This window comes from Carettochelys insculpta, chromosome 7 (genome assembly GCF_033958435.1).
Source record: "Carettochelys insculpta isolate YL-2023 chromosome 7, ASM3395843v1, whole genome shotgun sequence".
Classification (NCBI taxonomy): Eukaryota; Metazoa; Chordata; order Testudines; family Carettochelyidae; genus Carettochelys; species Carettochelys insculpta.
This window is the reverse complement of record NC_134143.1, coordinates 70,553,825-70,566,074: the sequence shown is the minus strand read 5'-3', so window position 1 is coordinate 70,566,074 and position 12,250 is coordinate 70,553,825. Positions and strand designations below refer to the sequence as shown.

General features: G+C 43.6%; 1 protein-coding gene across 5 annotated transcripts in view; it reads right to left on the bottom strand.

Moving 5' to 3' along the window:
- Positions 1–12,250, bottom strand: part of STN1 (STN1 subunit of CST complex) — a 68,446-nt gene that overhangs the window by 23,821 nt on the left and 32,375 nt on the right. For all 5 annotated transcript variants that reach the window (XR_012646197.1, XM_074999220.1, XM_074999219.1 and 2 more), the window contains exons 5-7: positions 9,181–9,252; positions 3,450–3,608; positions 1,666–1,777 (exon numbers count right to left, since the gene is read on the bottom strand). Coding sequence is in view for 4 of the 5 variants with exons in the window: in XM_074999220.1 (XP_074855321.1) it covers positions 1,666–1,777; positions 3,450–3,608; positions 9,181–9,252 (343 nt within the window). In the remaining variant the exon portion in view is untranslated. The remainder of the gene's footprint in view (positions 1–1,665; positions 1,778–3,449; positions 3,609–9,180; positions 9,253–12,250) is intronic.

Sequence of the window (12,250 nt, the reverse complement as noted above, 5' to 3'; positions counted from 1 at the left end):
CATAGCTATGTCAGCAAACATCCACAGTACAGACAAGCCCTCGGTGTGAGTGACACACACATGCTTCCCCTTCATCAAAATTTCTTCTCAAGACCTGTAAGTATGTAAACCCACCTAATCATGGCTCAATATAATGACATTCTGGCGGAATTCTCAGAAGCCTTCATAATTTATCACTAACTACAAGCACCCAGCAGCTGCTTTCCAGCCATCTGCCACACACCATCCATCCATCCGTCTCCTTGCGGGTCATCCCTACAACAAACCTTCATCATTCCTTCCATAGTAAGTTTTTCAAGATAATTTCCATCTCTATGCCTAACATGATCAAAGCACAAAAATTTCCATATATTGATTTCTGACATTATGGACTGCTTCTCTCCAGTAATATCCTGAACATAGGTGTTTGTCTTTATTTTTCTATCCAGAAGATATACAAGAGTTTTTGTCAGCACACATTTCAAAAACTTCCATTTTATTCTTGTCAGCAGCAATAACATTTCATGATTTACATCCATAAATGTCTGTGGGGAAAGCACCACATTTCTAAAGTCTCTATTTTCTTCTTGTCAGGAGCAATAACTTCCCATGATTCACACACGTAAATCTCTATGGAAAAAGCTAGGCCTTTCACAGGTTGCCCCTTTATACATTTTGAGATGCCATTATTTTTTTCCCCACACTTAAGAGAAGCCATAGCTTACTGAGTCAATTTCAAGTTTTCTTCCTTGGAACAGTTCCTTTGGTTGGACATATACGATCTCAGATACTTTAATTAATCTATGGCCTTTACAACCAGCCCATTAATCATTATAGCTGCTGTGTCAGCACACATGTATTTTGTTTTCATCACATTCAGGAATAGTCCATATTCCTCGCTATTTTTACAGACTCTGATATCTGTTGTGTCGCATTGCTGGTTGTAGCAAAGAGTGTTGTGTCAAAGGGCTCTACCAGTGATGGACAGGCAACCTGCAGCCCATCAAGGTAATCTGCTGGTGGGCTGGGAGACATTGTTTACATTGACTGTCCTTTGGCACAGCACCCCACAGCTCCCATTGGTCACGGTTCAATGGCCAGTGGGAGCTGTGGAAAGCAGTGACCAGCATCTCCCTGCTGTCCGCACCACTCCTGACAGCTCCCATTGGCTGGGAAAGGCAAACTGCAGCCACTGGGAGCTGTGGGGGGCCATGCCTGTGGACAATCAACATAAACAAATGTCTTGCAGCCTGCCAGCGGATTTCCATGATGGGTTGCATACAGCCTGCAAGCTGTCCCCTACTGAGCTGTACCTTCTAAAGAAGTGAATTCATGCTCTTAGGTATGTATGTGCAGTAGGGGGGCGAGGATGCAAATGCATGGAACTGAAGGGAAAGATGTCTTCTCCCACCCCAAAACATCTTGGTCATAGAAATCTAAAGGGTAGCTCCTTATGTCCAGTCAAAATTTTGTTATCCAGAAGAGGCTGCCCACATACACTCCCATGCCCGAAGGGCTGGGCACGCTGTTTCTAAAGATTTTCCAGTGCAGTAGCTCATTGGTAAACATGCTTAGCTTTTAACCTGGCTACCATGACATTCATCTCCAGGATGGACATTTACATTAACTTCTGCCACTGAAGTATTTCATATCTAGATCGTACACCAGCATAAGCATCCTGTTTACCTCTGTGCTTCCTCTGGAATTTTGAAAGGCTTATCATAAACTTCTCTATAGAGGCATGGGAGCTTCAACATCCTTGAAATCTGAACATCACATACAGGATCATCCACTTTATCTGCCAGGGCATGAAGAAGAAAACAAACAAACAAACAAACAAGACCAGTGCATTGATAGTAATTCATTAGCTAAGCGCAGCTGAGCTGCTATAGTGTTACATATACACTGGAGCAGCACAAAAGATTTCTCATGACAAACATAACTGGCACACTTTGTTTTCTGCTATTCTACAAGAAAGAAAACATATTTTATTAATTATCCAAAAGGCTACCATAAACCAAGTGCTTTTTATCTTGCAAGAAAAATGTGATAGTGTGGGGAATGGGTGTGTATCCAATGTTGAATCCATTTTTTGAACACTGTACTACTTATTGCATTCATTCTGACTTCTATCACACTTTCGATAGCAGAATACCAACATGTAGGGAGTAACCATTGCCTTGTTTGTTTATTTTAAAAAAAAAAAAAAAAAAGTTCCTGCACTCAGCCAGCTCCCTGCCCTCTCTCCCTAGCCAATACTATGTTTGGGGCTGCCAAGGTGCTAGTAGTCACAACTGGCAGTACCGGCACAAAAAAACCACTGGGAGTAACTGTATGTGGGAAGGTGTGACAAAGCAATCAAGAAAAACCCTCCCCAGGTGGAAAAATGGGTTACGATCATCTCTGCACAGAAACTCCTTTGGCGAGAAAGGGGAGCTGGACTCTTCCTAGCCTGAATATATGGCTTGAAGAGCTGCAGTTTATTTGCCCACCTGACAGAAGGACAGAGGCTGTTCTAAAAGATGAGTGTTTCCAAGTCAAACAGAAGACCCAGAAGGAGGGACCTTGCCTCCCTAATCATCATAAACTCACAAAAGGCACTGAGATCAGATAGAAAGGGATTGCATTCAGTAGTTTGTTTTCCCTGTACCTATATCTCTCTTGTGCTCTCTAAAAGTAAGGAGTGCACGTGTGACAGTGTGTCACTCTAAGAAATTCCTTTGCTGAGCCTGTTTTTCCATGATCTACTGCCATGTGATCAGGACCAGATTTTAACATGGGTGAACTGGGAAAAATCCTGAGACACTGTTATAAGCAGGGCATGCCCAGGGCAGGTTCCACTGCCTAGGAATGGTGAACTCTGGCCACTGGGAGCCACAGGGGGTAGTGCTCACTGACAGTCAATATCAGCAAAACACCTCATGGCCTGCAGTCAGATTACCTTGATGAGCCACATTCAGCCCACAGGTAGCCCATCTATGTTCCTGAATGTACCTTTATCTTAACTATGCTTAGCAGCACCAGCTTAAAAAAATATTAACTAAACACAAACTTTAGACACCAGGCAGATGACAGTTGTTCGTTTTCAAATTTTATTTTTCGTTCTATCTGTAAAATAACTTAAATTGCATGAAAATAAATGACCTCTGCTTACCCCCATAGGTATACTTTCCCCCTGGGAAACACTGTTTTAGAAAGACCTACAAAGAAGAGATTTGTTGCCCAATGAACTGTTCTGTGGGACTATCATTACGTTGCCTCTTAAAAACTCATTCAGTTTGAGCCCAAGAATTACAATACAGAAATGTATTGAAAATCAGACCTAATACAAGATATGTGAGATGCTCTGAGATAAAGCTGAAGTGAAGCTACTATCTTAGCATCCAGCACTGTGATCTTGTCAAAGGTTCACTTAAAAACACACGCACGCACGCACACACATACACACAAAAGAGAGAGAAATGGCTCACAGTACGTGGATGCCTGAATTTCTCGCTGTCCTCTGTAGATTCGAATAAGACCTCGGACCCTGACAATATCCCCAATTTCCAGCTTGGTTTTCTGGAGCACCTCTTTCTGGAGCATCTTCATCTGTTTAACTAGATCACGGGTGCAAGATGTGCTTGGTCCTGATGCAAAAGATGGTGAGAAATCAGAGATAAGTCTTAGAATGCTGTTTTTCTTGTCACAGAAGATCAGCTAAGAGGAAGTTACTTACCCTGTGCAGTAGCTAAGGTTCTTCAATGTGTCCCCCAATGGGTGCTCTACTTCAAATGTCAGTGCATCTGAGCACCACTGATCAGAGATTTTGGTAGCAGTGTCTGTCTAGGTCATGCATGCACATTGTCTCATGGTACCATCAGCACCTCATCTAGTGCACACGTGACCTGACACTTTCAGTTCTGTCTCTAAAGTAGAGTCCAAAATGCAAACTTTGTAGTAGTGGGGAGGATGGTTGATAGCAGAGCACAAACAGGCATGAGGAGTGAATCACCTAGGCTCAGGGAGGCTAGAAACAGCTAGGCACACACAGCTCTGCCCAGGCTCCTTAGCTGCTCAGGACTCCTCTCCAGCTCTGTGCTCAAGAATGGCAACTATCAAGTTCAACTATCCCATTGCCAACTCTGTCTGCAGATCTACCCTAGTGACACCATCATAGGACCCAACCACATCACCCATACCATAAGGGTCTCCTTCACTGGCACATCTACTAAGTTGATATATACCATCACGTGCCAGCAATGACCCTCTGCTGTATACAATGGATACACCAAAATGTTCAAGAACCGGCAGGAAAGCACTTCAATCTCCCAGAACACAGAATAACAGACTTGAAAACTACCATGTGAGGGAAAAAAAAAACCACCCTTCAAAAACAGAATGAAGCATGAAACAGCTGAGCTGGAATTCATATGCAAACTTGTCACCATCAGATTGAACCTGAATAGGGACTGGGAATGGTTAGCTCATAAGAAAGTAGTTTCCTCCTTTAGGCATTTTCATCTTATCAAATGTTGGAAGTGGGCCACATCCACCTTGATTGAATTAGCCTCACTAGCAATGACCTTCCACATAGTAATGTAACACTCCCATCTTTGTAGGTATATATTTACAAATCCCTGCTATGCTGAAGCTTCCCCTGCATGCATCTGACAAAGAGAGCTGCAGGCCATGAAACTCTATGCCCTAATAAATGTGCCAGTCTTTAAGGTGGCACAGGACTCGTTGTTTTTATGATTGGTAGCTTTTAAAAAAGCTACCAAGACAGATTAAGGTTACCACCTTTCTAAATCATACAAGAGCAAACACGCCTGCCCTGTCCTTTCCCCAAAGCTATGCCCCTGCCAGGCCTGAGCCCCACTTGCTCCATCCCTGCTCCCTCAGCGGCTTGCTCTCCCTCAGCCTCAATCACTTTCATCAAGACGGAGTAAGGGGTTGAGCTGCAAGAGGGGGTAAGCCCAGAAGTGCAGATTCAGAATACAAGAAAGGTGTTACAAGACGGGACAGAGGCTGAGGTGCAGGGGAGGGTGAGGGCTCCAGCTGGGGGTGCAGGCTTTGGATTGGGGCTCAGGCATTCAGAGTGTGTGCAGATTCCAGATGGGGGTGTGGACTCTGAGGTAGGGCCAGGTATGAGGGTTTAGGAATGCAGGAGGGGGCTCAGGGTTGCAGTAGGGTTTTGGGGTGTGTGCACACGCTGCAAAGAGAGTTTGGTTGTGGGAAAGCAATCCAGGCTGGGGAAGAGTTTGGCATGAAGGGTTCTAGCACCGCTTACCGTGGCTGCCAGGAAGCTGCCACAAGGTGCCTGCAGCCCCTGCGAGCATGGTGAGTAGCCAGAGAGGCTCCATGTGCTGCCCTTGTGACTACAGGCACCACTCCAACAGCTCCCATCGGTCACTTTCAAGCCAATGGAAGCTGTGGGAGCAGTGCCTGCAGAACACAAGAGCAGCATGCAGAGCCTCCCTAGCCACCCCGGAGCCTAGGGGCTGCAGGGACCGTGCAGCCACTTCTGGAAGCTCGGCAGAACAAGGGCATGAGGGATTGTGCTTTAGCCCTGTTATGAATGAGGGAAGGGATTAATCTTCTAAGGTAGCCTGAATCCCAGGTAAGCCAAAGGGAGCAAAGTAATCCTGTTTAAACTGGAAACAATTGCAGTTCCCAGGGCTGTCTCTGGGGACCCAGAGAGAAAGACCTGAACAGGGAGATGGCTCACAGGCAAATGAAATAAAGTATCCTGACTACTGCAGAATCAGCCATAGAGGTGTAATTACCAGGGAAATGTACAGTTAGACACATTTGGGCTTTTTGGTTACTTTAAATTTAGATAGATTGCTGGCTTGTTACTTTGTTTTTGTTATGGACTACTGTTTTTCTCTTTTGTGTTACTGTTTTTAACTTGATGTTTTTCCCCTGTAATTTTTAAGCTGAATCCCAGGGAAGTACTTCTTCTGTGTGTATCCTATGATTTCTTTTCTCTCGTCTTGTGAATAAATCACTGTTTTTTTGCAATTGCCTGTGAAGGGCTTGTCTGTGAAAAGGTCAGTGAGTCTACCTTCAGCCAGAAGCTATCAAATTACAGCTCTTTGTCTTCGCTCTCTCCCCCCAGGGAGAGTTAAATGCTTGGGAGTGCCGCTACAAGAAGGCTTCTGAGTGTGCCTTCTTGGGGAAGTTTTCTCACTTGGTAGTGGCAGCCTACCCTCCCAGAGTCCAGGAACCTGTGACTTTGGGAAGGTTAAAAGTAAAGCCGGTTTACAGGCAAGATGTTCTTTTTTTTTTTTAATTGCCGCAGGGCCTCACTTTCTGCACTCGGAGGGTAGAGTTGGGAGTATTCCTCACAAGTCCCATGCCCCAATGACCAGACTTACATTCTGATTGGTTGTACTGATGAAAGCTACTAGGATGTATTTCTGAACAGGTAGTCCAGTCAAAAATCAATGCTTGGCATGCTAATGTAGATACTGATCTTGTATGGATCCTGATTCCTGACAAGTGTTCTCTTTTGTGTGATTGATATTATATATGAATGCAACCGTAGATCCATTTTGATAGCTTCTACGGGGATACTGCATAGGCCATGGAACATTTGGTCATGGAAACAAAAAGTTGTAGAGATTTTTGGAAACACTATGTTCTCCCCAGCTAGTGCATTAATATGGGTCTGAGGTTTAAGGTATGTAGGACAGACTCTTGTATATTCCCAGGGAGTCTGGGATAAAACCTAGGCAGGTCAATCAGTTGACTGAACTGAAAATAGGGTTTTGGTTTTTTTTAAGGAAACGTTAAACTAACTATATTAAATTAAAATGTAAATATCACTAATTCATTCATACTATTCCTAATTATTTTCCCATGTTGTTATCGACTCTGCAACTGACCTCCAGCTCAGCCCTAGAATAGCTCAGAAAGAACTGGAGGAAGGGGGAGGAACAGGAGGCACCAACAGCAGCAGACAATCACTGTGCCTGTGCAACCCAGAGTGACATCACTACCAAAAATCTCCAGTGCAACAGCTCTGTGGTGCATCAACACCTGAAGTAGCACCTACAGGGACTGCACTTCAAGAAGAACCTATTTTCACTGTGCCATTTATTAAAGAGGGCAGCTTGCTCCGCAGCATTGGAATTCCCAGGCAGCACATCTCAGATGTGTCAATTTTTAAATTTAAGGCCCTGCATTTACCTTTTTCTATTAAAAAAAAATCATTCTGGTATTTTTTTATTCATGGAAAAACAAACCAGTATTTCTCACTGAGAACAGACCCTGAAAAATGACCAAAACAAAGATTTTAATTTTAAACTGGGCATCACCTTCTAGACCAGGCGTGTCCAACCTGCGGCCCATGGGCCGCATGTGGCCCTGGACAGCTAGTAATGCGGCCCCACAAGATCATAAACTTTTAACATTATTATGTGATTTATATACATTAACTATGTTATATATTTTATATGCGGCCCAAGACAATTCCTCTTCATTCAGTGCGGCCCAGGCAAGCCAAAAGGTTGGACACCCATGTTCTAGACTGTCAGACTAAGCAAAATCAGCAGAGCCTTCCTACAGAAGGAAAAAGCCTGAATCATCTGAGGTAACACAACAGCACTTGTGTGGCTCCATTTTGTGTTTCTAATGATCTGAATGCACTTTGACAGACCTTCACTGTTATTTAACACATTTGTCTGAGAGTTAAGCCAAATCTTTAATTGGCTGAAACCTGAAGTGTGATTCTGGCAGCTATGTTCCTTTCAACAGAAGGTTTTATAAAACATAAGCTATTAACTAACAGAAAGAGCTTACACAAAGAACATAGATCAGGTTAGGAAATGGTACCGCTACTCTTTTGTAGAATGGGCTCAGAATGAGCACAGACTTATACCTTCCATATGAAACCTGGAGGGCTTATTGCCTTATTATAGTTTAGAAATTAATGCTTTACTTCGATATACTCATTTGGGAGTGACACATTAAAATCAGCTCTGTTAAAACACACAGGGCCAAATTTTCTACTGGAATAAATGGGTACAGTTCCAGTGACTTCAAAGTTTGCCATTCATTTACACCAGCAGAGAATTTTCCCCCTTAATGTATAACTAATCTGAAGAGTGACAGTATGACCACATTTATATATGTTTGATCCAGAGTGTCTTGGATTCAGTGTAAAGATTTCCATAGATTTCAATGGGCTTTCCTGCACTCCCAGACTGAGTAAAAACCAGTAAAAGAAAGCAAGGGAAAGAGCCCTTAAAAAAGAAAAAGCCAGACATAAGTAAACTATTTCACTACTACTGATCAGCAAGGACTGCATCACCACTTTTTTGCCAATCTGGAAAAGTCCAGCACAGTGTACTATTTCCTTCATGTTTTTGGGTTGTTATGGGCTACTTTTAAAGACAGTTAGTGATGGGCTCATGAATGTAGGAACAGAAAAAATATTCACACAAACTGAAAAACTGGGGGCACACATAGGCGTGATGTATCAGAGAAGAAACAAAACAGCCCACTAAAGTCAATTGATTTGGTTTGAAAATTGCAGCTGTAACAAATGGCAAATTTCCAAGATGTTTCTTCACACAATGGGCTGTAGGAAGAAAATTCTTTGAACATCTTTGTACTGTTGAATTGAAACACTACATCATTTCAGTAAGCAATGGTATGAATCGTTAGGGATGTAACCTTGTTAGCATCGTCATTGGTAATAGCACAAGATGAGTGTTTCGGGAGGTTATATTATGGGATAAGCATCTCAAAGCAAACCAGGCTACAAGATGTACTTGTAATGTTCTTCATATCTGAGGGTACCTCTATACTTATGGGAAGATTGATGCACTGGCAGTTGGTCTTCCTGGGTTGGATTTAGTGCCCCTAGTGGGGACAAGCTAAATTCAACTGTCATGGTGCCACTGTCAACCCCACTACTCCTGGCAGTTGCAAGGAATAAGGGAAATCGACAGGAGCATTTCTCCAGTCAATCTCCTGCCACATGAACAGCAGCAAAAATCAATTTTAGATAAGTCAATTCCAGCTACGCAATTATTGTAGCTGTATTTATGTATCTAAAATTGATTTTAGCTCTTATTGTAGATCTGGCTGAGAATGCAAACTGCACTTGTGCTAACTTGGTAATTTACTATTTGATCCGGGGAAAAAAAAATCTCACACAAATTAAAGAGTTAAGTCATAGCTGAAAAATGTCATGTACTTATACATTACCCGACAAAGGCTTTTCTGCTTCCCTGGGATTTTTCCAGCAAATGCAGTTTATGACCCCGGTACTGTCATCCACTGTAAGAGAATTGCAGTAATCAGTGAAATGAGTGGTTTTGGTATTCCAAGAGATCTTAACACACAGCACAGCCCTACTTGTTTTGTCAAGGCCCCTTTGGCTCAGACTAAGGAGGACAATTTATTTGCATTACTTTTGTAAATACTACAATACTTCATCTTATTCTGAATCACGTGCCAAAAGTAGGCCTCAGTTTGGACCAGGGTCAGCAATCTGTGTGAGGTGAAGTACCGAAATTTGACCTTTTGACCTCTATGTATGATATGAGCATCAGTGATACTTTTGAAAGTTACTAATAGTCCTACATACAACTTCATTAATAAATTAAGATGGAGACCTTTAGATTTTAGATGGTGGTTGGCAGCATTAGCTGGTGTTTGTTTAATCCACAGGCAATACGGCTTAGAGAAAGCTCATGGCTGCATGGGGGAGTAGAGATGAGGCTGAGCTCCAAATTTCATGTGCTGATGAAAATCAGCTTGTGAGCCACTCTTGGCACACGTGCTGGGGGGTTGCTGACACCTGGCTTAGACATTCACAGCATGCTCCCTGTGCAGCCATTAGTGTTAACCACATTGTAATTGTTAAACTCAATACAGTAAACCCTCAATTTTACGGACCCCGATTTAGCGGACTTCAGGAACAATGAGGGGGACGCCCATTGCTCCAGAAGTCTGCTGGGGTCCATAAAATCACCCCCCCCCAAAAAAAAAAAATTAAAGGACTTACCATTAGTGCAGCCTACAGGAGCCGCCTCCTCCTCCACTAGAGCTGCTATGTGTGTATGGGGGCTTCGGCGGCGGCTCCTCCAGGCCATGCAGGGGCCCCTCTAGCTGCACATGGCCGGGCACCTTTGGCCACACCTGGCAAGGCAACTGCGGCTGCATGGGGTGAGGCGGCTCCAGCCGGACGGCGAGGTGCCTACAACCACATGGCAGGGTGCCTGCAGCCATGCAGCCAGTTGCCTCCAGATGTGAGACAGCTGCAGCCATGCAGCCAAACAAAATAAAAATCCACCAACATTGCACCTCTTTCAACTTAGGATATTTCACATTAATTAGGCCTGATGAAACCCAAATGATGTTGGCAACTATAACACCCCTTAATATTTAGACTACACATTCTTTGGGACCAGGACCACTTCTTTCTGTCTGTATGTACAGCACCTAGTACAATCCTGATTTGATGCCTATAGGTGCAATTGCAATGTATTTTGTGTATAACAAAGTTAATGAAAGCAGAAAGGTTTAAGTTAACGTTTTCAAAAGTACCTTCTGATTTTGGGTGGCCAACTCAAGGAAGTTTGGGTCTGACATTCAGAGGTGTTGAGAGTCCATAATTTCTGTCATTGGGGTTTACTGAACACTAACAGGGAAAAGCTGAGCCCTGCATGCAGCAACTCCCTTCCCAGTCTTCCAGAGCTTCTACACTGCTGCAAATAGCTTATCTGTGGTGCTCAAGCTCAGGGAGGGGAAAGGAGGAGTGGAGATGGGGGCACCTGGGGAAGAGGCAGGGTGGCGGCATAACTCTGTGGCTAGGAACCAGAAGTGCAGTAGGCCATAGGGTTCAGTATGCTCTTGAAGGGCTGCACTCTTGGCCTACAGCCATGAGATTCCACAGCTATGCTGTCTCTTCCTCTGAGCAGCTCCCACTCAGTCAATGCTGGCCACTTTTCTGCCACCAGAACAGAGCCCCATGCTGGTGGCAGCAGAGCAAACCAGCACTGACATCCCTTGGTTTGGCACTGATCAGATCCTGAGGGCACTGGACAAGGGAGGTACAACCCATATCTCAAACTGGGGATCAAAAAGGGCTCTGAAAATCCAAAGACTGTTTGGCGAATGATGGTTTGTCTCATCCAGACTCCCACTACTCTTCAACCATCCATGACAAAACTAGGTATTCTCTCTGGCACAGTGGAAGACACACCAATGTTCTCAATAAAACTGTTCTTCTCCCTCCTGACCCCACCACCACCACTCCAATTTCAAATAGAGTGATCAAACCTGAGGAAGAAAGTTGGCTTTATGGTTAAGGAATGGTACTAAAATACACTGGTTCTGATCCTGCCAGACAGAATTCTACCATAATCTTGGACAACTCAATTAGGCCAAGATTTACAAAGCTGGGTACCAAGAGTTTCCCTGTATCCATATTTAAACACAGAAACAGGTAGTCTGTTTTACAAACTGCTGAGCTCCCACAGATCCCCCCTGGATTCTAAATTTTGGCCTTTACTTCTGTGCTTCATTTCCTTTTCCCTCCCCCCAATCAGCAAACTGTGCTTGCCATGAATGAATGCCCGTGAAGGGTTAAACCCAGAAAGAATGGGTTCTCTGCCGGCAACTAGCCAGATGAGCCAATGGGAAGAGAGAGGGGAATTATGTGAATGGAAGTAGTTATTTCCTGAGGAGTTCTCTTTTTGTGTGGCTGGAAAAGAGACACAGAGATATTTAATCCTGAGGAATTCAGTAAATATCCAGGCCAAAAGGTAATCTGGGCATACAGATATGTAAGTAGAAAGGAAACGTTTACTCAGATGTAATTTTGCGTTTAGTGTCGGACTTCTTAGGCTGGCTGATGTACCCCCCTGTACAATGTAACTTTTAAACTGAATCCCAGGGAACTAATTCTCTGTGCTTTAACCTATTTTTTAATTGCTCTGTAACATCTAGCAAGCAAGAGTGTTTTATCACATAAACCTTTTGTTTTGTTAATAAATCAACTTTTTATAAAGGCAATGATTTGATTCTTGTGTCCTAGAGAAGGGTCTGTTTATATATGCTTGCCTAAAACTGAATGGTCAGCTATCAAACTGCAGCTTAATTTCTTCTTCGTTTCCAAGCTCTCGCCTAAGGCAAGGGTAAGAGTTTGGGGTTACCCTACAGGGAGAAATCCAAAGTGTGTCTTTCTGGGTTTTATACAAGTGTTTTCTCACTTGGCAACTATCTCCCGGGGTCAGGGAATCTGTGACCTTGGGAAGCTTTTAAACAGAAG